The sequence below is a fragment of the Pteronotus mesoamericanus genome, unplaced genomic scaffold, assembly GCF_021234165.1.
Source record: "Pteronotus mesoamericanus isolate MK-2021 breed Mesoamerican mustached bat unplaced genomic scaffold, CSHL_Meso_final contig_163, whole genome shotgun sequence".
Classification (NCBI taxonomy): Eukaryota; Metazoa; Chordata; class Mammalia; order Chiroptera; family Mormoopidae; genus Pteronotus; species Pteronotus mesoamericanus.
This window is the reverse complement of record NW_026555064.1, coordinates 6,538,714-6,566,426: the sequence shown is the minus strand read 5'-3', so window position 1 is coordinate 6,566,426 and position 27,713 is coordinate 6,538,714. Positions and strand designations below refer to the sequence as shown.

General features: G+C 48.9%; 1 protein-coding gene across 1 annotated transcript; it reads left to right on the top strand.

Annotated features, from left to right (window-relative positions):
• The first annotated feature begins 701 nt into the window (after nt 1-701).
• REELD1 (reeler domain containing 1) lies at nt 702-12,184 on the top strand. The gene is given in 9 exon segments (XM_054595712.1): nt 702-753; nt 756-896; nt 4,553-4,793; nt 6,495-6,635; nt 7,634-7,698; nt 9,819-9,859; nt 9,861-10,132; nt 10,651-10,714; nt 11,504-12,184. Coding segments are annotated over 9 exon segments (1,662 nt in total). The 3' UTR covers nt 12,149-12,184.
• The last annotated feature ends 15,529 nt before the right edge of the window (nt 12,185-27,713 follow it).

Genomic DNA, 27,713 nt, shown 5'->3' with positions numbered 1-27,713 from the left:
TCCAATTATTTTGTTCCATTCTTGAGCCAGTTCTTTTTTAGCTACTATCTTTAACAAGGTATAGAATGGCTTGGCTTGGTTGTAACTTTCTTTGCTCATTTATTCTGCAAAGAAGTAGTGAAATAACTAAAAATGGTCAACAGGAGGAAGGACAAGGAGCTATCAAAACATTATGAATATAGCAATCACCTCTAAATAATTAATAGTTGACAGAATTTTGTGGCATTTAATTCTGTAATTTGTAATTATAGAGATAAGACGTTAATCCAAGCCACTATGTGCCATGTTCCCTGACCATGTTGCAATACTGTGTGTCTCACTTCAGCAATAATATATTAGAGCTCACACTGACCTTGGATAGCAGACAGCTTGTAAGGAGTTTACATTAAGATACAATGATTTTATTGTCTTATTTGTTTCACTTAAATATTAAAGTCTCTCTTAAAAAGCAGCAGCCTGGTCTTTTGAGAAAATTAAAATAAGGAAGGTTTTTAAAAAACGTATTTAGAAATGAAATACTCCCTATAGCTTGATGTGTCTTTTTGATCTTGACCTTGAGCGCTTGCACGCTGGGGAGGCAGCGTGGAAGGCATCTTGGGTTTAAAGGCAGTGTGGGACTCAGGCCAGTCACAGTGTCACAGGCTTATTTAAGCACCTGGACTGAAGCTCTTGTTTCTTGTGGCACAGGAGCGAGGGTCCCCATGGCCCTCGCAGGCTGGGTTTGTGTGGCCCCCTGCCTGGCTTCCTGCTTATCTGCTTTGCCCACGGTGCCAGCTCGGTGGCCTGTGAGGACATGCAGCGCAAGCACATTCGAGCCCAGCCCCAGAGCCCCAGGACCCACCATGTCACCATTCACACCAGCAGGTCCTCCTACTCGCCAGGTGACACGGTGCCAGGTGTGTATGGGAAAGGCCTTGAAACACTGGGGGAGTCCCAGGGTCCTAACAACACACTCCAAATTGTGTTTGCCCCACCAGGAGTTTCCTGGGCTACAGGGTGGCTTAATCCTAAGGAGCAATTATGTAGCCAAAGACGGGAATGAAATATTTGTTATCCAGAAAACCACATAGCTAATCTCTCTATTGATATTCATCTTTACAAGGGAAAAGGGCACGGATAGCATTATCATAAAACATTAGTCTGTCCCTATTATGAGATATAAATGGAGTTACTCTGCACAAACTTCATGCATCCTGTGTATCTGCATGTGGAAAATAGATTCTTATTCTCATTTAAAACTAAAACTATTTGGGGAGTGAAAAGGACATTTCCTGCCATTTTAGTTCACATGCCTGCAAAAGCAGAGAAAGAACTCAAGCGCAGCTGGTGTATTAGGGAAGTGATCCCAGGAAGCACAGACGAGGAAGAGAGGAAAGGGAGACGAGGACAGAGACACAAATTGCGCAGGTCACTGCTGTGGGCAGCTGGGCCTTGCTCCAGGGGGACCTCTAAGAACCCACATGAAACTCCATGGGGGTGTTTCCATCAACCCCTAACCGCCCCCTCCCCCGCCGCCAGCCACACACATGCAGACACACACACACTCTTCAGAGTCACGCCTGCCTCCTTGGACCAAGCTCCCAAGAGGCCAGGTAGTAAAGCAGAGAAGAGCGCTACAGGTGCTGAGGGCGGCAGCTGAGTGTAGGCAGGAAAGTGTCCGTGTGGCTACAGGTGAACTCCTTTGATTTTTGCTAATTCATTCAATGGGAATTAGAAGTGATAAATGAAAATGAAATCTGCTCTTGACATATTGTGTTATCCAATCATTTTGTTCTATTGATAAGTGTGTGGGAGGAATGTATGTAGGTAAGATAATAGCCCCCTCCCCCAGCCAACTTACACCTAACCCTGAAATTCAGGCTGTTCTCAGTTTCCCAAATGCTGTCACACCGTGGCACAGCTAGAAAATGGCAGCGTGTGTGTAGCAGGCTGGGGCCAACGCAGGGGGCCGCCCGAGGACGGAGGCTTCTCCGAGCCCAGCCGTCCCCACAGAGGGGGGTCCCCAGGTCGGCAGCCGGCGTTCTGTGGCTAGGGGCAGGGACGTGGCGAGGATCAGCACATCTATTAGGGAGGAAGATCTGCAGAAACGACCCAATATATGGTGACACCGAATCTTTATAGGAGGTGAATGAGTAGAAACAATTGGGTTTACGATCGGAACTAAGACAACATGCGTAATAAGGGGCTGAAGGGAGCACCGGGTGGGTTCAGTGAGAGTCAGTTTTTACTTGTTAGGTCTCAATTGCTGGGGTTTTTTTTGTTTGTTTGTTTTTTTCTGGGATCCCACCCTAATCTGTGAGCTCCTTGAAGGGGAGGACCGCACGATCCCGTTCAGGCCTGTGTAGTCCCTGCCTAGCGCAGTGCCTGCTCTTGAAGAGTAACTGAATATTGTTCAAAGGTTTATCATTAAAAGGTCAAATGCATGGAAAATAAAATGGTCACAGACACTAAGTTGAGTTTAGTAAGCCCATAAAAGTTACTACGCTGACTTCAGTCACTATTTAATTAGAAATGAGTGGCTAATTTTTAAAAAATTTATAGATAGCTTGAAGATATTATTATATGTTTAAAAAATATTAAAACAATACAAATAGTAGAAAATAAAAAGTAAAAGTTTTCTTTCCCTTGTTCTGGACACTCAATTTGATTCCTTAGAGGTAACCATTGTTGTCTCTTGTACATTTTTCCAGAAATCTTCCATTCACGCAAGTGTGATATCTCCAATGAATATAACCTTATGAAGACACAAAGCATTCTGTTCAGTGTCTGCATTTTTCACCCAGCAATCATACTGGTATCTTTCAGTGTGTACATAAGCTTATTTTCAGTGATTTCATGACACTCAGTTTTCTAGAGATCATGTGATGGATTTAAATAGTTTCCTATTACTGTTTCCATGTTTTCCATATCGACTTTTTCTAAGTTTTTGGCATTATAGAAACTTTTTTTGACATCTTTATACTTTTGCTCATTGCATGAGCCAGGATTCTTTTAGTTGCAAGTGCCAGAAAAGCTGATTAACAGAGAGTTGGTGGGTAAAGGAAGACGTTTGATTTTCCCGCTGAGTTTGACGGTGGAGTTTCTTTGTTTGGTGAAGTGACTCAGTAATGGCAAGGTTTGAAGGGGTTTCTGTGTTCCTGCTCAGCCACCGTCAACGAGCCGGGTGTCATCCTCTGTCATTGCCCAGGCTTGGGGGGGCTTCTGGGGTCGTAGGTCTCATGCTGGTACCAAAGCTGGAATAAAGTTTCTAGGGGGCGAGATTTATTCTCAAGACTCATGAGCCCTCTCTGCTGACTTGCTGGCCTTGGCCAGATCCGGGCCACGGGTAAAGAGGACCTTGTAGTGCCCATTTTAGTCTGAGGACACGGAGGAGCCCAAGTGTTTTGAAAACGAGAGGGCTCCGCTTGCCACGTGAACATAACAACATCTGGGTTCTGTTTTCAGAGCCTAAGTGGAGAAAGGCGGCTGGGTAGTGAACTTCAGAGTTTGCCCCATTGATTTACGTGGGTGTGTCGGTCGCTAGATCAGAGGGTATCTAAGGGTCACTGTGCGGTGTGTGTGGGTGGCTTTTATACATGACGTACGCTTTACCATTTTTAAGTATACAATTCAGCGGCATGAAGTACATTCACAATGTTGTACACCCCTCACCGCTACCCATCTCCAGAACTTTTTCATTGTCCTGAGCGAAGCTCCCTCTCCCTTAATCACTCTCCATCTGCCTGTCCCTCCAGCCCCTCGTGATCTTGACTCTTCTGTCTCTATGAGTTTGCCTCTTTTAGGTAGTGCATGAAAGTGGAATCATACGGTATTCCTCGTCTCGGGCCTGGCTTATTTCACTTACTATGATGGCTTCTAGGGAGATCCATGTAATAGCATATATTAGAGGGAACTGCATTTTAATGTGGAAAATACTATGAGGTTAGCCCCTGGAAGAGTTGGCTCGTTTGGAATTGTAGCATCAGTGAATGAGCGCTCTCATTGTCCTGTAGTCCAGTCAAAACTGGTTGTCATTACGCATTTTAAAATTTGTTTATGTGACAGGTATAAACTAGTATCTCATTTATAATTATTTTTAAGATTATATTTGAATTTGTTGTATTTTCTGTGGTATCCTTTCATAATTTTGGGTTATCTTTTTATGGGTTCACTATAACTCTTTGTATATTTGTCTGTTTTGTATCTTATAAATACTTTCTCAGTTTATTATTATTTTTATTTCTTCCATATTCAGAATTTTTTAAAAATCATACTTTCCTTTATGGCTACTGGGTTTTGCTTCGAGGGGCATTCCTAACTCCCATATTTAAGGGGGTGGGGGGAAGTGTTGTTTTAAATTCTTTTGTATTCCATTTTTGCATATCTCTGATCCAAATGGAAATTATTTGTGGTATAAAATAGCACGTCAGGACTTCTTTTCTCCCCTATTAAATGTTCATTTTGTGGGGGCTGGCCTCAAACCTCAAGCTTTCAGTTTCGAAGATGCCCACCTAAAACCAGCATGTGGCCCTATACAGAGAGTGTCACCTCAAATGGACGTTCTCTGTTTCAGTGACTGTGAGGAGTAGCCGTGACTTCATGGGATTTTTACTTCAGGCCCGAAGAGGGTCCGATCATCAAACAGCCAGCACTTTGCTTCTTGTTCCGCCGCGTTCCAAACTGATGGCCTGTTTGGAAGAGGCCAGCGTGGTCACCCACTTGGACAAGTCCCGGAAGAGAACCCTGTCCTTCGTGTGGAAGGCCCCTGCCCAGGCTGTGGGGGGACCTCAGGTTCCTAAAGAGAGCAAAGCGCCGTTTCTTCGTCACTAGCCTTCCACTTTGAAAAGAGGGGAGTTTCCCCTCCACTTCCCCCACCTCTGGCTGCCTTACCACAAGGACAGAGCCCTGGGGCCCGTCCAGAGGGCCTATGTGGAGGGTAACTAAAGAACATTTGCCCCCATCGCCCTCCTTTGCCATCATCCCTGGTCCGTAGTGTGCGACTCCCCGTCTTCCCTGGGCACAGGTGAACCTTGGTCAACATCCCCAGGAAATTCTCCCTGGAGGATCGGAGGGCTGCTGGTGGGAGGGCAGAGAGACAGCCGAGAAGGAGCGAGGGAGGCTGGCAGGCAGGCGGGCCCCGTCCTGGGCCCGGGGGAAGCCGCTGAAGTCTCTGCCCGTTGACTGGGCGGCTGTCCCGTGGGTATAACAATGACAGCTCCACCTCCTAGGGGTGGGCCAGTGTGGGCCGCAGGCTCAGGATGCTGCCTGGCCACAGAGAGCAGGGTGCACGCGTCACCTTTGCTCAGAATCAGGCACTTGTGTTTGCCAAGAAGGAGAATTTTATTGTTGTTTTTAGGAAATGGTGCATTTCTTTTCTTCCTCAGTTGCTTTTCCCCACTTGCTCAGAGATACAAGAGGAAGGCGGAACCTATGGGTGGCAGCATCCAGATCCCGGGCTTCCCCGCTGCACTGGACAGTGAGCGAGGAGAGGTGTCCACCTCGTCCTTGCGTCCCAGGCAGGACAGCGAGGGGAGAACCCCATGCCGTGATGCTACCCACTCGGCTGCTGGCGTGACCCAGCTTCTGCCATGCCTTCGGTTCTGATCCAATGCAGGCGTGTGCAGTGTGTGAACTCCTTACCCTTGTGGAGTTACTTCTATTTCTCAAAGCATCTCATTTTTAGTCTCAGATTTACCATCGCAGCTGCTATGTGGTGCTACATAAGAAGTGGTTTGGAGGCTATGATCTCCATTTGGCAGAAAGGGGCTAAGTCACTTGACCGGAAGCCTCTCCCACCCCACGCTCTCTCCCCCCAGGATTCTTTCCCATGATAACATCCACAGTGGAGGCCTGCACAGAACTCTTGCTGGCACCCTAACTCTCTGGATGGCCTCAGCTAATTAGTCACATTTTTATAACTGTTTTCTGATACTTACAGTGAGAAAAATAATGCTTGCCGATAATCCCTGCCTCAGTAAAACCTGGGGGAGGAGAATGAGAGAATGTTTATGAAACTGAATTTTTACTGAAGAAAGGCATTATGTATTTAAAATATAACTTAGAGTATTTACTAATGATTTATTTCTAATTTTCAGTAGAATCTGTGATTGCAATAGAATTGTACAATTGTACAAAAGAATTATAAATTTTCAATTGATGGTGTGATTCAATTAACAATATACCAGTAGTGGCTAATAATAAAGTCAAAGATTAAACCTTTTGGATCTAAATAGTTAAAGAAGCTACGCTTTAATCAAAATGAGATTTTTTAATGGTTACATTTCTTGATTTGTGCTTGTCCTCTCCTATTTTCATTATTAGCTGCTACTGAGTTTTTTTCTTTAAAACAATGAAGTCATTCAAGGGGTAATGTAATCATTTCTCTCCGGTTCTTCTATTCGTTTAGACTTTTGTTCTTCTCTATCTTTTTGTTCATTCTCTTTTCTAGTAGGATGACCCTCGGTATTAGTCAAGGAAAACTGAACCCTCAACCACTTCGCTTTCTTCTTCCACAGTTTATCAGTCGCCCAGTCATATTTCATTTACTGGGCAAGGACTGAATCATCTGTTGTGTCTCAACAGACACAAAGCAGAGCCCATTCCACGGCCGCGTGGAACCAGGCCCACTGCGGCCAACCCTGGGCAGAGGCCAGAGGGTATTGGAGGACCTGCCCCAGGTACCACAGCCGGGTTGTCATCGTTATTTTTATAGTGATCTATTTTCACTTCAGAATGACTAGTTTCCAGTTTCTGCAGCACAAGTAATAAACACCCTCCTCGGCCGACTGTTAAGCAGGTCTTGGGGGTGTGGTAACAGATGTTAGCAGGCGGGGATGTGTGCGGTTGCTGCGGTTGTTGCAACAAACACTATTTGTCTGCTTAACCTGGCAAATCAGGTTGAGCTCTAGGCTGACGAGTTAGAGCGGTGCTACAAAGCTGAAAAATAGTACTCACCTTCCCCACCCTCACCTTTACCAGTCATCACAAATCCTGAAGCTACCCAGAAGCTCAGATATACATGATCTTTTCTTCTATTTTTAAATAAAAACTCACCCAGGTTTCATTGTGAGTTTCCACAGTAGGAAGATGGCTCTTTGCAGCCTGGGCTCTTTGCCATCACCTGGGAAACTTCTTTTATTATTATTATTATTATTAATCCTCACCTGATTTTTTTTATGGATTTTAGAGAGAAGGGAAAGAGAAACGGCTATGTGAGAGAGTAACATTGGCGGGAGAACAGAATCAGGAGAGACCGTTTGGATGACAATGGATGTTTTTCCTGGTTCACCATATGACTTTAGACCCCGTTGGCCCGTGAACTTCTGAAACAAACAAAAACAAAAAACGAAAACATTAACCAGCTAGAGAATGCTTGACCCACCTGAAAATTACTGGTGCTATGGAATTCATTTTCATCGTTTATTTCTAGTTAAGTGCTCTGAACAGATGCGTTCAGAAAGGCATCCAATCCCTTGCACAGAAAATCTAGCGTTCTCTCCATTCAGTCCCACTTTCCTTTATTCTTCCCTCGCTCTTGGCTAACAAGGCACGCCCAGGACCTGATTTGTATCCCTGACTTTGCTCACCCTGGCGGACCCAGCTCAGGGCTCACCATGGGCTGCCCCTTCGCCCCACACCCTTGTCCTCTCCCCAGTGCCCAGTGCTGCTCCTCCAGCCTCCCCGCCAAGATATTCCTAAAAGCAGAGAAGGCATTTCAGAGTGGCCCACAGAAGACCCTGCCAGCCCACCACGCATCGGAAGTCTCATGTTTAATTTTATAAATCATGCAAATGTTACTTTCTAACCCCAAGCATGCTGCTTTTCATATGAATATGAATAAAAGGGAGGCTTCAGGAAGAGGCTTCCTGAGTCCTGTGGGTCCTACCCCCTCTCTGATGGTTGACCCTGCTGGGAAGCTTGTCTCCCAGGGGGTTGAAAACTCCGGACTGAGCAGCCACAGGGTAAAGTCCTTATTATGCTGCTGACATTCCTCCTCTTCTGGCTCCAGTCTGTTTTCCTGCCTCTTCCTCTTCACAGACCCTACGTTTCCCTGAGGAAAAAGGAGTGAGTGAGTGTGTGTGTCTGTCTGTCTGTCAGGGGAGGTATCATTCATCTAACAAAGAGTAATAGATTTGTTAGCTGTAAGAAGACCTCAGTAGGCCAGTGGGAATTATAAATTTTCACAATGGGAAGACAGCGTATTGTATTTCTCAAACATTTCCCAATAGACCCTTGGGACACTGTGGGGCCCTACCCAACCTCATTGGATGTGACCTACTTTGGTGTCCATGTGTTGCCTTCTGATGTTTCCTCACACTGGACTGCTCCTCAGGATGATCTATTTATCTTCCCAGGGGCTGTTCAGATGTCTCCTTTGTGGAACTTTTCCCCATACTTCTTGGTAGGCAGATATAATTGCCTCCTTAGCTCTGGTATTAAAGCTGTCATCACACTATAATTGATGAAGTTGGGCAACTAAGAGTTTCTCCTTCTAGATTTAAGTTCAGAAACAAATCACCAACCTGCACCTCTTCTGCACCTGCAACAATGCTGGCACATAGTGGGTCTGCAGATGTCCGAATGCATTTAGAGTTCAGGCGGAAATTTTAAAAAACTGTTGGAATGTTTGCCACATTCTCTGTGCCTAAGTTAGACTTCTTTGTTTTTCACTTGTTCTTGATGTTTTGGAGTGATGAAGGCATTGGAACAAAATAATACCACCCTCCCTCCCCCCAAAAGATTCAACCCAACCTGGTTGGAGTCATGGGTAGAGAGACTCCTGCCAACACTTCTTGTGAACACTACCTCTGTAGCTCTAATTGTGGATTGAGGCGGTAGACCCTCGGCACAAGCCTGGGCCAGGAGAGCTTCATACTTCTTCAAAGACTTCATTCCCCCCGCCCCCCAACAACTACATGGTGTAGGTAGTTGTTGATTCCATTTTGCAAGTGAAGAAACTGATGAAAGTGCAGGAGAAATTGCCTAAAGCTTCCAGGAATTAGCCAAATGGAGAACAGAACCCCATGATTTGGCTGCAAAGCCTGCACTTGCTTACTGCATTGTGTGCGTCTCTTTCTAATGCCAGCCAGTCACAGGGGGGAAATAAGGCAGCGGCAGGAAGTTCAGGGCCTCTGCAGCACAGGCTCAGGTCAGTATCATCACCTGGGAAACTTCTTTTATTATTATTATTGTTATTATTATTTTTAATCATCACCTGAGGATATTTTTTAATTGATTTTAGAGAGAGAGGAAGGCAAAGAGAAACATCTATGTGAGAGAGTAACATTGATCGGTTGCCTCCTATGCACACCCCGGCTGGGGATTGAACCTGAAACCCAGGTATGTGCCCTGACCAGGAATAGAACCCACAACATTTTGGTGTATGAGACGATGTTCCAACCAACCAAGCCACCTGGCTGGGGTATCTGGGAAACTCATAGTGTTACTAATATGGCAAGAAAGATGGAGCACTTTTAAAAATCTTTGATTTGTGAGATTCTACTTTTTTTCTAACTAGGAGCAGATTTTGGCAGAGGTGAGAAAAAATGCAGTGGTCTCTATATTCCCTGATGAGTGCCTGTTAGGAATGTACAAGCCCAGAAGTCCAGGGAGTTACACTCTAAAGACCTAAGAAATGGAGTGCGTTGCTGCTTGGTAGGAGCTTATGTTACTGGTCAGATCATTTTTATGTTGACACTTCTGAGTGGCTCACACTTAGTGGTCTATCCTCAAGGCACATTAAAGTCTCTAGTATTTACCCATTATTATAGCTGTTGGTGCTAATCAACACCAGGAAAATGCTCTCACTCTCTCTGTGGTGTCTTTGGGCCTCTGTTCAGCTCCCAGTCTGCCCATCACTCTTTCGCAGCAGCGCACGAGACGCCCCTGCTGCTGCCGTCGTGGGGGCTGTGGAGGAGGACAGCTTAGATCCTGTTCCTGCCAGTGCTGGGGTATCAGAGTTTCATCGGGGTGCAGAGACTGTGTTCCAGCTATCGCTGCACACAGCTACTACTGTCAGCGATGGCCAGCCACCCAGCAGGGACAGCAATCCAACCCTAGAACCCTCCCTGGATGTCCATGGGCTGAAGAGGCTGGTGGCCCTCAGGAGCTTGTTCACCCAGGGCTTTGCTTCCTGCCCCAGCACCCACCACAGGTAATGGGCCAGGGGGGTGGGCCAGGCCATCAGGTGGTGGGATGAGGCCAAGCACCAGGGTGCTGAGGAAATGCAAACTTCTTGGAGTCTGAGAGAAAGAGATCTCGACCATATTTATCCTTAAGTGTATGAGAAACCCTGATTGTAGGAGGGCTACTGGTCAAAAGGGCTGGGTATGATAATCACCTGGGGAAGGGCACTCTCTTGGATGGGGTGAGGTCTCTGACATGTTGCTATCAATAAAGCAAAATATAAATATCTTTTATATTTTATATATATAAATTTATAATACATACATATGCATTTATATAAAATAATAAATAAAAGCGTTCAGTGAGTTCTTTGCTGTCATCCTTTCTCACCTCTCCCCCGACCCCCACCTCCAGCCTCTAACTCCAAACTCAGACATCTTTCAAGGAAATCTGATTTTATCAGCATACACAGCAGGGACAGGAAAAGTTGCTTTTTGATTCAAATACTTAATGGCCTTTCCTCAGCACTTCTCTCCTTCCCTTTAGGGCTCAGGGTGATCCAAGCTCTGATTCCTTGGAAACTTGCCTGTCCTCAGATAGGAACGAACAGGTAACAGCCCAAGTTATGCAAGGGGGGTGAGGTTGGTATTTTGAACTCAGAGTGTGAAGTTCCAGATTGGGTAATCAGACCTACTAGAGTAGTAGCCAAAGCAAGAGAGAAGGAGGCAAGGGTATAACATACACATAGCATTGTTCTACCAATCAATACCAGCCTTTGTCTCTGCAGTTATTGGCAATTGTAGAAATTGATAGTTTAAGTGATTTGTTTTCCCACTCAGCCTTGATGAATAATTCCTCTCTCCTCCCTGCCCCCCAACCCTTCCTTCATAACACTGACCTCACAAGACCATGTGTGGTCCCAGAGGTTAGATCAATGGACAATATAAAACATGCATACTCACTGATTTACTATTCCCTTGAAGTTTTAAAAAGAATGCAGAATAAAACATGGTGTAATGTTCTTACTCAAATTTACCAGAACCACCATCAAGACTAAATGGCCCCCCTTGCGTGGGTGTTAGCATGAACGAGATGCATAAAGCTTTCGGCCGTCGCAGATGACAGTCACCGGTCTTGGTCTGGGAGCCCCCCTACGTGTATTTGTGCACCCGGCCTCCGTGTTCTCTGTGCAGTTTCCATGAGCCGCCCTGTCCCCATTGATAACAAACACATAGCTATCTACTCGGGCTTCTGACTCTGAGCTCTTTTAGGAGCAGATGCGAGACGGGGTTTTCAGCTGCTGCCTGGAATTCTTTAAAGAATACAGGTTGGCTGCAAAGTTCAGTGGCAACTTGGGTGAAGACCAGCCCCTTGGACGTTTTTCCCTTTGCTTTTCTAGCACAAGGTGGGGGCCTCTAACAGGACCATGACAAGGCCTTGCCTGGACACTGTCCCTCTTACCTATCCTCGGTGCCTCTGGCCCTCTGAAGCACTGGCTGGGGCTGGGCTTGGGGCTGGGCTTGGGGCTGGGGCTGGGACTGGGGCTGGGACAGCCAACGCAACTCCTGTCTTCCATGCCTCGGCCTCTCCCAGGCCACCCGCTACTGCTGGCTGGTCAGAGGTATCTGGGCCCTCTGCCAGCTTCTTGCCTCGGTCAAAGCACAACCTACCCAGAGTGGAAGAGGGAAATGGAGAGGGCAGAGTGGGCTGCCCCAGGGAGGCCCATCCAAGGCCTGAGGCTGGGCAAGAGGGAGCCAGTGCCCCTTCAGGGATCCAGCTCAGGACTCCCCAACTGGGAATCCTGCTTTGTCTTTCGGCCACCTTGGGCATGGCTTTGGCTGCTGGCCTTTGTGACCTACACACCCAGTGTTGCCACAAGCAGACGAAGGTGTCCTTCAGGGAGCCAGCCCACGATGCCGTTGCCAAGAGTGACAGTGATGAGACTCGGCATGTCAGGCAGAGCCGGGAGAACAGTGGTGGTTTGGTTGGAGCTGACCACAACTGGATCACTCCCTCTGCGGGTAGCAAGAAAACAGTCCTCTGAGAAGCCCATGGTCCCAGGCCTCCCTGTGGCCTCTGTAGGCCCTGTAGACTGGTCTCTCAGCCAGGACAGAGCTAACGAGAGCAGCTGACGAGCGCCGGGTGCTGTCAGCATGCGGCTGGCGGAGGAAGCAGCGGAAGGACGCTTTCATCCACGGCATCCTTCCCGAGCTTTGTTGTCTTACCATCTGCATTTAGCCGCTTTTTTCTTTTCACAATTAGACGTTCTGTTTGAAGAGTTAAACTCAGCACAATGAATATTGTATAACCTGCTCATTAACTAGACTCCTGTGGCCTCTGAGCTTCCTCCGTTGCCTTAAGGAACCCGCGGAAATAAAAACTGTGTCCCTCTTCCGCGTGTCAGCCTCATCTCCTCTAACGCTTTGAAAAAAAAGGAGTGTTGGGGTTGTGTCTCTTGCAAGAGAGAGAACTGGAGCCCTTGCTTTGCCTCTCCAAACCACCCCAAGGAAGTCTGGTTTTTTAAACCTGGAGTTCAGAACTGGCTTTGATTATTGGGCTAGGTGAGTGCAAGGGCATTCAGTCTCTTCGGAAACTCAGAGGTCCAACATTCGTCCGCCATGGACATCGATTGGGGTAAAGAGAATTTGAGAGAGCCGGATTAAACACATCTGGGGGAAAACACACATGTGCACCCTGGGCCGTAAATGCCAGAGTGGGGCAAGTAAGCCTCTTCTTCAGGTGTAAATGGAGCTGAGGTCTCCCATCCCTTTGCACTTGATGAGAGGCTCCTGCAGTTAGCAGACATGTGACCTTTTGGCCCAAGGTCAGGCCAAGAAAAAATGCGGCCAGCCCAGTTCAGAGAGGAGCCTCTGCTTGTCTTTCCAGGAATTGTCAGTCAGAGCGTACCCTGGGTGGAGACCACCTACTGCGCTGTGACTCTATGAAGGTCATTTTGGTTTAGCAAGAGTTCCATAGATACTACAAAGGGTCAAAATAGCAGGTCTGAATATAAATCTTGAATATGCTCATCTCATACGACACGTAATTAACTGCCTTTTCAGAGGTAGGCTACTAGAGTCACGGGCCATTATAATGTGGAAAAAAAAGCCACTATAAATTCAGGAAGGGTATTTATTTATTGAGCCTCTAAATCCTACAGGCACAGCACTAAGAACTTCACGTATATTTCACTTTTAATCTTCTCAATAACTTAATGAGGATTGAGTTCAGTACTTGCCAAAGAGAGGCATTCATGATGTGTCAACTCAACAACAAAAGCATTCCTTTTAAATTGGGTGTGTAGGAAAGAGAGGCCCCTCCTCGTTTTCCAGCTCTGTTAGCTCATTGGCATCAATCCTGGCACTTTCTTCTCCTGAATTCTGGGCCAGACGCATCCTTAGGCAAGAACCTCATGAGCACAGGGAGACCTAGGTGTTCACAAATGGACGTGCTCAAGGAACGCTATGGAAAGACACGAATGCACTGTGCTCAGTGGGGGCCACAGACATCGCTGCTTCATGCCCGACCCTCCTCAGAGACACCCCACTCCCCCACAAATGCAAACAAGGGACCTTCTCGGAGGAGTTCTCACTTGACCACATCAGAGCTGGGGGACCACATACGAACACAACACCATCCAGATCTTTCCTGTCCACGAGGGTATTTTCCTGGGTAACCAGACTGTTTTGTTTATCCATTGGTGTGAAACAAACCACCCCACAACTCAGTGGTGTAGAATAGTCAGTGCCACTCCCATTCAATATCTTTCAGGGTCTGGGGTTGCCGGTCCCCACCAGGCAGTTCTTCAGCTTCCCGGATTGTTGCCTGGGCTGGAATATCGCAGGCGACTCACAGGGCTGGTAGCTGGTGCTGGCTGTCAGTTCTCCTCTTCACGGCGTCTTTCAGCGTGGGGACTGGGTTCCATGTGCAGTGCTCTAAGCAGACAGACCCAGAAGCTGGGCACCTCTTAAAGTCCCCCCTTGAGGGTAACATGGTTTCGCTTCTGCCACTTCCCAGTGGTTGTGACAAGAAACAGGGCCAGCCCTCACCCTTCAGTGGGAAGGGCACTCGATTTTACTCTTTGATGGGAGAAGTGGCAAAGGATGCGAAGCTGCCTCCCATTTACTGCCTCTCTGGTTGAACCGCTGACTTGCCGCGGGGCTTGCGTGAGAGCGGGAGAGGCTGCTCATCCCAGGATATGCCCTGGGACACCCTCCCTGCAAAGCATCAGAGCAGGTGGGAGAGGTCTCCAGGCTTCAGGGCTAGGTAGGCATTTCCCCTCCTCCAGCTGGGAACTCCAGCCCCGGCAAAAGGGTGAAGCGACGCAGAAGGGTGGGCCGTACCTCGGAGCCTCTGCTTCTTCATCAGAGGAAACCGTATCCCAAAACCACTCACCTCTTTCTGCTGCTGAGAAGAAGAAACACATGTTCAACATGTAGCCACCTACGATTAAGTATTGAGCTGACACGCTAGTATTCATAGCGTCATCCTGCAGCTGCGACGCTACTTTTCCATCCAGTCCAATTCCAGAATTTCTGTGACCACCAATCACACGTGATTCCTTCTCCAGGACAGCCTCAGTCCCCGTGGTCCCTTCTTCCCCAGCCGAGCAAATGAAGGCCTGAGTCACCATGGTAGCCATGGGCCACAGTGCCTGCTGGGGTTGGGCTTTTCTGCTGAGGCTTTCTGAGTCAACTCTATTTTGGCAAGGGTGGCTGGGGTCCATAGACCTGCCGTCAGGAGACATGAAACCCCTTAGCTCTGCCATCCTGAAAGTCCTCTCAGCTTGACCTCAGACAGGCCCCAGAGGGGAGCTGCTGGGAGGCGTTAACCTGGAGGCGCTTCCTAAAGCACAAAGCCATTAAAAGTTTTTAAAAGGCGAAGGACTCCAATACAACATCTTAAAAATAGCTTTTTTGGTTTGTAGGAACAGCTACAGAATTGTTCAGCCAACCACTTCTTGCAGGAGAAAGAGTTTGGGGCTGAACACATATTTAAGGGAAAATAACAGAAACACAATTGCAGAAACTCTTCGTGTTCTAAACAAATATTTTTTGCATCTATTGTGTTAATTTAATAGCCACAGATTGGGGGTGGGGTAGGCCTTAACCTTTTTTACATTCAGAGTCTATTTCTGATATTTCTAATTAATTCCTCCCCTTGGATACTGTAATTTTGCTAAATCATGACTTAATGCCCAACCGGAGCCTGGCTGAGCTATCTCACTGTGGAGGCTGCCTGGATTAATTTCCTGTTACAATGTTTGTTTTCTTTTGAAAAAAATTCTAATTAATGACAAACAACAACAACAACAACAAAATGGGTCAACAAGCCAGTAAATATTTAAACAAGTGTCGTGTTTTATTTGCAAAGTTGTGTGGGAAGGGCTGGCAACTTATGAACAAATTACAGTTAGCGAGCATACCCTCTCCCAGTCTTGAACTTGCCCTGTTAATTTGTGATTCCAGCCTTTCTGAAATGCAGGCTCTGTGATTTGGTTCCCTTTCACCCCAGCTGATCCCTGTCTTCTAAAAGTGGTGTGTGGCGAGAAGTTTCTTTTATTCAAGAGAAATGAAGTCGCATTAATTTGTTTTATTAAACTTGAGAACTTCTTCCTAGTCTTAGGATACTCCAAACTCTGCTCCATCTGGCCACAGGAGGTTGCAAAACCAGCCCTAGTAATCTCTGGCTTAAAATATCAGGAGGACCTTTAATGACACAAAGAAAGAGGATATTTTGTCTGTTTATTCTGTTCTTTAAGTGCAAAAAAAAAAAAAAAAAAAAAAAAGAACAGAACATTTTGAGACTTTGCTGCACTGTGAGCAGCCAGGACAACCGAAGCCTGCCAAGTGTATTTTGGTGTTCTCTGTTTGTTTGTTTGTTCTGTTTTTTGCTCTTAAACTGTAAATCCGTTCATGCCACACTGTCTCTGATTTCTCTAATGGCTTTCCATCTCAGAATAAAATATAAACGTCTCATTTGGCTGACCTGGTACTGGGAGACCTGGCCCTTGGACCACCTTCGTGACTCCCAAACATTCTCAGCGCCCTGTGAACGCTGCTCGAAGGCTGAGCAGCTCCGTTCAGCTCACTTGCTCTGGCTGCTTTTGACTGGAACCCCCTCCCCCTCAGGTATCCACAGGCCTTCCTAACTTTTTCGATGTTGTCTCCTCAGAGTTGCAACCTCTTCTCGCTCTCATGTCCCCGCCCACTTTATAATATTCATAGCATTTCTTATCTCCTGCGTCTTACGTATTAATTTGTATTTTTGATTCTGTTCTGCCTCCCCCTGACGAGGGTGCTGTATAAAGGCAGAGACTTTGTTCTCTGCTATATGCCCAGCACCTAGAGCTGTTCTCGCTGTTCCGGGTACTTACTAAGGAATCAGTAACTATTTGCTGACCGAGTGAATGGACAGTCCATGTTTGTGTTGGTATTACCAGCTCCTGACCTAGATCGAAGCAGACTATAACATCTTGGGCAACTCCAGGGCGCTTGGGCAAGCAATGCGAGGTCCTCTCCGAAGCCAAACTAAAGAGTTCCATGGGGCCACTGTCCCCGGGGCAGGAATGCTCTGTCTCAGACCCAAGGCCCAGGGGGGTTCTGCTGGGAGGAGCTGAGGGTGGATTGAACCTCTCAGTCTGAGCTGGGCAGATAGAAAGTTGAACGAACCCTTCCCTACTCAGACGCTCACCTGTAAGCTCACTTTCTTCACTGGCACAGGGTTTCTCATCCTCTTCACTGTCGAGGTTGGGGCCTAGATCATCCTTCCTTGTGGGGGTCTGTCCTGTGCATTGTAGGATGCTTAGCAGCATCTCTGGTCTCCACCCACCAGGTGCCAATAGCTCCCTCCTCCCTGGTTGTAATAACAACCCACAGTGTCTCCAGACATTGCCACTTCTGTTTGGGAGCCACTGGTCTGGTAATGAAGAGAGGCAATTACAGGCCCCAAGATGAAGCAGCATTTTCTAAAATCATTCCAGATTCAGCAGTGGAATGGGCAGCACTGAGGTAGAGAACTATAGGATTTACAAATTAGAAGTGGCTTTAAAAATCATCCGACTCGGTGGGTTTTGAATTTTTGATTTTGCCTCTTAGGCGCAGCAAGAAAAGCCGACTGCTCTGGCCGGCCTTTGAGGCTCTCTTCCCTTCCCCTTTCCCTCCCCCGTACTCCCGCCCACCTCCCCTCAAGGCACTGCCTCAGAAGTTTGGGGCTCCAATAAGCACAGATTGGAAACCATCAACACCACCTCCATTTCCCGGCTGAGGAGGAGGCCACCAAGAGGTCACCCTCAAACAAGAAGGAAGTGTCTAGGGTAACCCTCAGATTCCTTCCCATCTTGACTTCAACCCACTTTTCTTTCCACCACACGTGGCAGATCGCTGAGTTTTGTGGAGCATTTTCGGTGCTGTAAGTGTTTCAGTGGATCCACAGGGGGCTGGGAATCAAGCAAAAAATATGGCCCAGAGATGAATCTATAGCTGCCATTAGAACAAGGACGGGGATGGGACTTTGGAGGCTGGCTGCCCATGGTGTGGGCCAGGCCATGGCAGGACGGGCTGGTGGTGACTGGGCCCTGGGCTGCGGGGAGAAGGTAGAACAAAGGGGGAAGAACCGACGGGTCCAGGCGGGGAAGGTGCTGGCTGTCCTCCCCCAGGACCCAGGGCCACCACTGTAAGGAGAGGTTTTTTTCCTCTTTTGTTTTGTATTTTGTTTACAGCCCCCAACTTGAACTGGCTGTCTCCCTTCCTCTGGGCTCTGCTTTTCCCTTCCTTAAAATAGCACCTTGGGAGAATCTTCTCTCATCAGCAGATGATAGACGGTGCCTGCAAAGTGTTACAGAGAAAAGAGGCTGCCTGGAAATGCATTCCATTGGATATTAAGAAATGTATTTTCCTGATTTATTGTCAGACGAGGCATGGTTGCCTGAGAGGCGAGGAACCAATGGGGATAACCATTTGGACTAATGATTAATTATTACATCTAAAGTGATGTTTTCCTATCAACTGATAGGCTGGAAAAATAGACTCCAGTTTGCTAGGTTAGCACCATAGGTCACAGATGTTGCCTCTGCATTTTCAGATTGTATTATCCATTACAGACAGCACCTTCTCATCAAAAAACATAATTTGTTGTTCTCTGAGACAAAAAAGAAAAAAACAAAACCCTGACATTTCACATGCAAGCCAAAGATTAGAATCACTGCCCAGGGCCGCATATGGAAGTACATTAGGAAGTGGCGTCCCTGAACCAAGGACACCAGTCGGCTGGTGCCCAGAGAGATGTAGGAGGCAGTGACTTCTGATCTTTATTATGCAAATGTGCAGCCCCAGGAGCCAGGCTGTTTAACCTCATCAGAGGAAATGTCACTGATCATTTCAAGCTCCAAATGTAGCACAAGCATTAGTACTATTATGTTATTATTATTATTTGTAGGGCATATGTAAGCCCGAGCCCTCTGATTAAGCTGAGTCCCTACTTGCTCAGACCCTCTAGGATGGAAAATCAGCTCCTCTTGATGATAAAAAACAAACAAGCAAGCAAAACCTAGCTTGTTTGCTCTCTCTGGCGCGTGTGAATGGGGGCGCTTTCCAGACCTGGTGCCCAGCAGGCATTATGGAGGCAGTGCGGCGGTCACAGCTGTCCACCCCAGACACGCAGTGACAGGCTGCCTTCCGTCTCCTCCAGGTCTTGTGCCCCAGCAGCTCCTAATGAAGCCCCGTGTGTGAACAGGATCAGAGCACAGCTCCTCCAGCTCACTTGCCTTCCCTGGGGCCTCTGGCACCCCTTCCAGGAAGTGCTGGGCAGCTGGGAACGCAGGTTGAACACCACTGCTCTGAGCGACCCACTTTTCTCTAGATGTGGGTTGTTTAGTTGGTGCAGAATCAATAATCCTATCACCCCTTTTGTTGACCCCATTGTCCTCTGTTCTCCTGGGAAAGCCGGTGGGACCTTGTGCCTTTGTGGGGGGAAGCTCACACCATCGCACTGCCTTCCGCAGGCAGCCTATGGGCGGCAGGGGGTGGGTGAGGTCGGTGGGGGGTTGTTATCTCTCCCCACCAGCAGCGGAGGAATAGGCAGGGGTCACTTCTGGTGGCCTTTTCTTCCTTCCTGCTCTACTCAGGGTCAGTGATGAGTTTTGCATACGTGGAGGGTGACCTTTTCCCACAGTTGGGAGACCTGTCCCTTTGGCTGCTGGAGGAGGTTGCCTCACGAAGGGAAACTGAGGAGGAACCCTGGGTGTGGACTTAGATCTGAGTTAACATGGTGTAGAAGCAGCTGATCAGCAACACTTCGGGCCAAGGGAGTCTGAAATCAACTGCCCTGCAGGTGCACCCCTGCCAAGAGCCAGCGAAGCAACACGTTTGACTGCAAGTATAACCTGAGTGCTGGGCTGGTCCCTCCTCTACTCTAGCCAGATGCTGAGAGATGGGGGAGTGGAGAGTGTACTCTTAACCCTCTTGGGACAGTGCAGTGTGCCCCTATGCAACCTTTGAGCTTAGAGGGATGTTGGGATTTCATTGTTTATCCCCATTTCCACCAAGCCATGTGGCACAGGAAAAGAAAAAAATATATATAGATATATAGGAGTATATTTAGTTTAATTCAAACCTTGATAGTGCTACCAATGCATTCACTTGACAGATGTATTGTGAGCAATAGGTCTTAGGGCTCAGCTGTTTGAAATCCTGTGAAATTATTATTTTCACCGCTGGGTACTGAGTTCTTTGAAGGTGCAGACTGCATTTTCTTTATCTTTGCATTCTCAGCCCCCAACACAGTATATCTGGCACATAGTGCATGCCTAAGCGTGACCTCACAGGGGTCTTCCGAAACACTTCATCTAGGTAGGCATCCCTGTGTTATTCATTATGCTCCGTTAGCTTCCTTTGTAGCCTCAAAATGACACATTTGTTTGTATATCATCTCTCTCTGTGCTGGGAGGTAATTTCCACAAGATCAGAGTCTTGCGTGTCCTGGTAGTCAGCCTAGAACAGTGCCTGGTACCAAATAGGTGCTCCAAATACATTTGTTGAATGGAGAAATAAACGAAGGGCAGCTGTTGTATTACTACTCATAGTAGCAATGTTTACAAGATGATTTGGAGTCCAACTAGTGTCAGGTGATCATTTTTGGAAAGCTCACCTGTAAGAGTGAGAGTGGTCAGAAGCCCCTCGATTTTCTTCTTCACAGGAATCTGCCCGGTAACCTTGATTCGGGACTGCTGATTTCCTTTGGCCTCCGCTAGGTGGCCCTTCATGCTAATTGAGCAGAGTGAAAGAAGTTTTTTACTGGGGACGAGGGTGGCCTCGGGGCCTGAACTGGGGTCCTTTGGCGGGGACTGCGGTGGGGCCACACCCTCCCCCTGGGCTCTGCACCACTGAAAGGCTCCAGACTGCTCGGGCTCCACGCCAAGCTGCTTGGTTCCAGTGGGAAAGCTGACCTTGGCCAGGAAGAACCAGGAAGAGGCACAAATGACTCATTGTCCCACATCCTCCAAGGTAAAAACCCAGCAGTGTGTGTGGCCTTTGGGGCTGGACATTGTTGCAGACTTGGCTCCCTCTGCAGCCAAAATAAAAGCACTGGGCCAGCAACACATGCTTGGCCTAGGAATACAATCAACGAATCTCTTCCATCGCCCCATTCCGCACACTTCCTTGCATTTAGTTTCAAAATGCCTTACGTACCTATAACATTATTATTTCCAGTTCCAAAAGTAGAGCGCAATTTCCTTTTAAAGACTCAAGGCAGCCTTCATCTCCAATCAAGGCAATGTGACATTTTATGGACCTCTGGAAGAAATCTGATATGTGTTGAGATCACGTGTGAAGGAGGCCTCTTACTCAAACGGACGTGCTTTTTTTTTTTTTATTTACAAGTTTGGGATCCAAGTCACTTGTCTGCGAGCCGTGCTTCTTCCTTTAGATTTCCACTAGAGGGCACTCTTGGAAAATATTTATAAATACATATTTTATTGCTCTGTCTAGGAAATGCTGCTTTTAAAATGAATGTAAAAAACAAAACAAAACAAAACAAAACCCAAGAACCCAGCCAGTCCAAATTTCAGGGCAAGCCCTTTGCCTTCACTTGGAACTATTCCGAAGTTTTCCAGAAGCGCATTTAGAGAGGAAGCTGGAGCGCACACAGGCAGCTGCTTCCCAAGTCCCCTGTCCTTTTGTCCACATGGGATGCAGCTGGCCAAGCTGTGAGGCTGGTCCACTGGCCACAGCCCAGCTCCCCTCCGCTCCCCGGGGAGCCAGCCCTGCCCCCAGGAGAACCACCTGGGAAAGGGCCTGTGAGATGCTGAATTTGGGGGTCTCTGGTTGGAGTTCAGCCTTTGCTGAGATCCTCTCCAAAAATTCTCATCTTTTGCCCTTTCCTCCCAAGCGAGCAGTGGCCGGAAACCCTCAGAAAAGTGCCAGGAAGGGTCAGAGGGGCAGCTGGGGCGGCAAACAATTAAAAATAGGGCTTCCGGGCAGGCAGCCATGGAGATCTCGCTCGATATGTAAATAAGTGTAAATAAGACCCAGGCTTGGAGCTGGACGGATGCCCTGCACAGCATTTTGTGTAGCCAGGGCTGTCCAGGGCAGAGAGCGGCCTCACAGCCCAATTTAGAAAAACAACTTTTTTCTTTTCCACCCAGGAAGAAAATAGTTCTATTGAGTTCCATTGGTGGTGGTGATGGCGGTGGCGGGGTGTGTGGGTGGGGGTGGGGGGGTCTTCTTATAACTTAGATTTCTTATTCAATGAATAGAAGACTGTCCACGGATAAATCAGAACTGCTTTTTAACCACCCAAACCGTACTTCTAAGGCATATTTGTCACACAGCACTCAACTCTCCCATCCCTGACGTTTGTAGCACCCTGTAGGGCTGACAGCGTCCACTCCTCTTGTTTGACCTCATTGCGTCCCAGAAGCAGCTCGGTGAGGTGAGTATCCCTCTCGTCGTCATCCCGTTTCAGAGGGGGCATCCCCGCGCAGTGGCGGGACTGGGGTAGGTCATCTTCTTCCTTAATGTTTCATGGAATGTCTGCCATGTGCCAGGTTCAGCGCCAGGTGTGCATGGGAGGCTGCTTCTTGCTCTTCCTCACAAGCAGCCCCTCTACGTGTCAAGACAAGCAAGCCCTTTCCTTCCCTTGGACTCGTTCCTCATTCTTCCAGGAGCTGATTAGAGAGGCAGCCCCTTCCTCTTGCGCACATGCCGCTTGGGCTGGGCCAGCAGGGGGCGCCCTTTCCCTGGAAGCCCCACTTCCTGGAAGATCAGGGCAAGTCCAGGTGCCCAGGACCACAGCTTGCTTCACTCAGGTTCAGCCTGGCATCTCTAGGGGGCCGTTCCCCTTTGCTGACCTTGACTCTTCCGTGCGCTCCCTCACGTGGGCAGCCGGACTGACCTCAGAGGGTGTCGTCTGCCCAGGCTCTTGGGGAGCCTGGAGGCTGCGTTTGAAAGAAGCCTCTGGGACTCTGGGAGAAGCGAGGCGGGGGGCTCCTGAGGGCTCCGCTGCGGCAGGGTTCCCACGGGCGCGGAGAAAGTCAGAGAGGCACGGAGCACAGAGGGGCTCGGGGCCGTGCTTCTCCACCGGCGCTCAGTGGCCTGGCTTTCCGCTCTGCTCCATTCTCAGATTGCCTGTGAGCATATGTGACTTCATAGCGAAACACACGGGTGCACAGGGACGTGGGCTTAAACCCAGAGCCTGTGTGTCAGGAAGAGTGACACTGTATGCTAGCCAGCACAGCGACTGTGCAGGTGTACAGAGCCCTCCCCCACCCCCAAATCCAGGTGCAGCGGGGATTCTCATTCAACAGCAGCAGATACAATCTGGGTTGGGTCTGTTTAACGACGCCAGTGTGTCTAACAGAGAATGGGAGCAGGAAGAAACACGCAAATTGGGAATTTGGGGGCTGCTTTCTGCTTCAGGAAATTCTGAGGAGGGGTGAGAAGACTGGGGAAAGGAGAGCATCAAGAGCGAAGACTCTAGCCTGAGTGCCGAGCCTCTCGCCTCGCTCCTGTCTCTTTGCCCCGATTCAACCAAACGAAGAGCAAGACCGAGCTCAGGGTTGGAGGTCCGGCTCTGTCTGAGCCGGGCTGCAGGGACACGCAGAAAGGAGCAGAAGCCCAGTTTCTCAGGGACAGAAATGTGGCAGTAGGTTCTCTGGTTCTTTGCTCCTAGACATGGCTCAGAAGGTCCCTCCACACACCTTGGCGAGGTTCCCACGAGCCAGGTGAACTCTGGAGTCATGGGACTGGTCTCCGATAACCCAGAGGGCTGGCCAATCCATTGTAATTTGGCTGATTCCATGAACAGAAGGGACAGTGCCGTCTGCCCCACAATGGCCTAGGGAGTCCCCAGACAGCACTCTCGCTGGGAATGGGCCCACGCAGACAAGTGGGCTCCTTCTGTCCACAGCCACTGAGTCTTGGGTGGACTGGGTGCTTCTTAAGTGACTCAGAAGGGAGGACTCCGCAGCTACCCACTGGGGGAGTCAAAAAAGGGGAAAGAGAGCTCTCCACTCTCCACGGGCCAGACTGCAGGCGCACAGCGCTGTCAGGTTTTGGGGCCCCACTGCATTTGCCAGAACAATCCAGGGCATGGTGGGTGAGGAAATCCACTTGGTGGATGTTTCGTAGACAATTTCTGTGAGCTTGGGAGGGCCTGTCTGAGCACAGGAACGAAAGACAGGTCTTTCTAAGCTTCTACTTCCTTTAGACTGGTGGCTTAGGTGGTTCTAAGAGGGGAGAAGTGTGACGGAAATAAACCACCCCAGCAGGGGTGTCTAGTCTGCAGTCCAGGGTGGCAATGAATGTGGCCCAACACAAAATCATAAATTTGCTTGAAACTTTTTTTTTTTTTTTTTTTTGCTCACCAGGTTTTGTTAGTGTTTGTGTATTTAATGTGTGGCCCAAGATAACTCTTCTTTCAGTGTGGCCCAGAGGCGCCCACAGGATGGACACCCCTGCGGAGGGCATTGGCCCCCGGTGCACGCCACCCAGAGCACTTGGCGGAACTGCTGTGGCTGTGCCCCCTGCCCGGAGCCCGGCATCTTCCACCGGACAGACCAGCAGCCCGGCCCGGCCCTGCCTGGCCTGGCCCAGCTCTGCCGAGGGAAAAAAACATGTTTCTCTGTTGTGACTTTGGTCACTCTTCTTTCGATACTGCAGAATCAAATTTTTTTTTTCCTTCCAGTTGTTCCATTATTTCAAACTCCTTTCTAAACAATGTCTTCAGAGACAGAACCCAAACTGCCAGACTAATAAAGTGTTCCCGAAAGGGGTGAGATGAGGGAGCTGCCAGGCCCCACGCAGAGAAGGCTGACGTGCAGGCTCGGCCTGACCTCCGGCACCTGGGCAACTGTCGCATGCCTTCTGCTGTCTCCACGGAGGCGGGAGCTGCTTAGTGCCAAGTATGATGTGGACACTGCCTGCTGGACGGAGACAGAAACTCATTTTCCATCTCTCAGGCAGCCCAACACAGAGCGCGTAATGATTTTCTGTCAGGCGAGGCCTGGTTGGACTTGAACCAGTGACCTAAAGGTAAAAGGCCCTGATGTAGGGCTCTCTTTACAATAACTGGCCTGCCTGGGCCCCATGATGCCTGCCTGGCCCAGCGCTCTCTCTTGGATCTGCCCACGTGTTTTCCTCGGCCAGCTGAGTTTTGGTTGGATTCTAATTTAGCATTTGAGGCTGACTGGTTCATGTTCTAGAACTTGTGTGCTGGGGGAATGGGAAATGGAAGGCAGAGGGGCAGGGCCTGTTTGACTAGCCTGGGTCCAAAAGGCACAAACTCCTCTCAGGCTGGGTGCCTGGCCCTGGCCTTGGGACCTTTACCCACGCAGAAAGGCCAAAGGGATGGCCCCCAAGGTGAAGGCCACGGCCGGGAAGTGCGTCTGGAGGGGACAGAAGTCTAGGCGCTTTGGGTCTCAACTACTCTGGCATCAAAATTATCATAATTTTTACTGATTGTTTTCATTAAAAAAAAAAGTGTCCTTTCGGAGAATCGGTAGATTAATATGATGATTCCCACTCATTGAACGATAATTAAGAGTCACAGCCTGCTTTCCAAAAGTAGCGTTTCCTAATCCAAAGACGTCTGTCCTCCAAAACCAGAAAAGCGACCTGGAGGGCTCAAGGTTCACCCACTGTTCCATGAACGTTTATTGAGGTCCCTGCTCTGAGGCAAGCATTCTGCCAGTTATCAGGGCTGCAGACATTAAACAAAAAGGGTCCCCACTGAAGAAGTTGATCATGCTGGGGAGGGGAGTGGCATGTGGATAATGATAATTTGGTACAACCTGGTAAGTGATAAATTAGCATGTGAAGGCATCTTCATACAATTGGAAACCACGAGCTGTGTTTCACGAGGGGGAGGAGGGGGATGCGGCGGGAGCCTGCGAATGGAGAGTCAGTGGTGCGGGGGGCTGGGGAGGGGAGCCGAGGCGCTGGCCCAGCGGGCCATCCAGGGGGAAATCCAGACTTCACCGCTTAGAAGCACTGGCACCTGGAACGTGGTCTCTTGAAGCTTCCATTTTCTCACCTGTAAAGTGGGAATAATGACAGCAATGTCCAAAATTGTCATGAGGGTTAACTGGGCTAATTTCTGTAAAGCGCTTAGCAGAGCTCCCGACCCATGGGAGGTGATTAACAGATGTCAGCAAAGGGCTTCCGGGATTGAAGAAGGGCGTTTCCGGAGGGAAGAAGAACACTAAGGAAGTGGGATGCCTGGTAAGACAGTGGCAGTGCGATGAAGAAGAAGGACGGAATCACGGAGAGGTTTTGCAGATAGAATCAAGGGAATTTGCTAACTGAACATCAAAGTGAGCTCTGAAGGCTGAAGGGGAGGACACTAGGCCTGGTTGCTATGCCAACATAGGAAGCAGGTTTGGGGAGGTTGCTATGCCAACAGAGGAAGCTGGTTTGGGGAGAATTGAGTAGAGGGAAAGAGGTTATGGACTTTTCCTCTAGGGCATGTTGGTTAGAGGGGCCTTGAGGATACCCAGGTGGGAATGTCCAAATGAAATTGCAAATGTGAGCTGGAGCCGCAGATCGGGGAGTCCTTGCCGGTTTACAGAAGGTGACTGACACCGTGGGAGGGGCTCCAAAGTTCCCACCCCTGGTGGGAAGAAAGGCAGGAGACCAGAATTCCTGGAAATATGACATCAGAGGGTTGATAGGGAAGAGGGGTCTGCAAAGGGGACAGCCAGCTACTCCAGGGCCACGATGGCACTCAGTGAGGTAGAAAGAGGATGGACACAGTCAGGACGTAAGGAGCGGCCTCTGGGAGGGCCGTGACCACAGAGTGCCTGCTCCGGGGACAGCCGCCCGGCCTGCTCTTCTCCGACAGGCGTCAGTCAGTCACAGTCGCTGAGGAGGAGCTTGGCCTGTCAGCTGCGTTTTCACAGCTCTCAGCCGGACTCAGGCCTTTGGGGGCGGGTTGGGCAAAATTACCATGAGGAGTTCTTTGGAGTTGGCAGAAAAAGGCAAGACCCGGGCAGCAGGGGTGGGCTGGGAGGGCCTTTCAGTCGGTACTGGAAGCCAGGGAAGGCTGCAACCATCTTAAAATTCAAAATCAGGTGTTTTCATTAACTGATGAAGTAGAGAGACTCCTGCCCTGGTCACTTCGTGACCTCTCTAGTGACCTGTAACGAACTTGGTAATAGATCTTTTGCATAGATTAGAAAGTGTGCAGAACAGACCCTGGCACCCGAGTGCACGTGTCCGGCACCACGCATGCACCTGGTTGACCCAGGTGCCATCTGTGTTGAACAGTAGCAGTGGCTGCCACTTACTGGGTTATTACCAAGTGCCTGGCACTGTGACAAACTGCAGGGATTCTCTCATTTGATCCTAAAAACAAACATACGATGCGATGCAATTGTCACTTTGGCTTTTTGAGCAGAGAAGTGAACTGTACACATGATATTTTGTGTCGTCTTCAACGCACACAGGACTTCTTGGGTATGCAGCTGGGGTACCGCTGAGGGGGCGGGGCATTGTCAGAAAGCACCACATGGGAGATGATGACAGCAGAGGGTCCCAGGCTGGGAAGTCCTGGTAAACGTTTAGTGGTGGAAAAGGTGCGAGACGCGTTCTAGCCACGTTGGCAAAGCCAGCCCAGGACACCACAGGGATGACACGTAGAATCAGACTCCAGGGTTTCCAGCTGTGAGCCCAAACGGAAGCCGTTGCAGGGATCTCAAATGTGGACTAGCCAGCAGCAGGGAAATGCCTGCATCCTCGGGCTGAGGCCGGATCTGTTTATCTGCATGCTCTCTTGTCCCCCGGTGGGCCCCGAAGCCTGGTGTACGACAGAACCCGAGGCTCCTTCCTTCTGGTTGCCTGGAATTTCTGAGATGGGAGATTTTCATTCGGTCCACATAAGGGGAGAACACCTCCTTTATCAAAATCTCAGCTGAAGAAATCGGAGTTTAGAATTGTTGCCGGTGTCCAGAATTTCAGACTATGACAACATAAGATCTTGTACGGAGCACGTGGCTTCAGGGTTGTGGAGGAGTCTATTTAGCGAATAGTTGTGTGGGCTCTGGAGTCAGGAAAATCTGACTCCCAATCCCAACTGCACCACTTAAGGGTAGTGAGGCTTGCATTCACTATTTA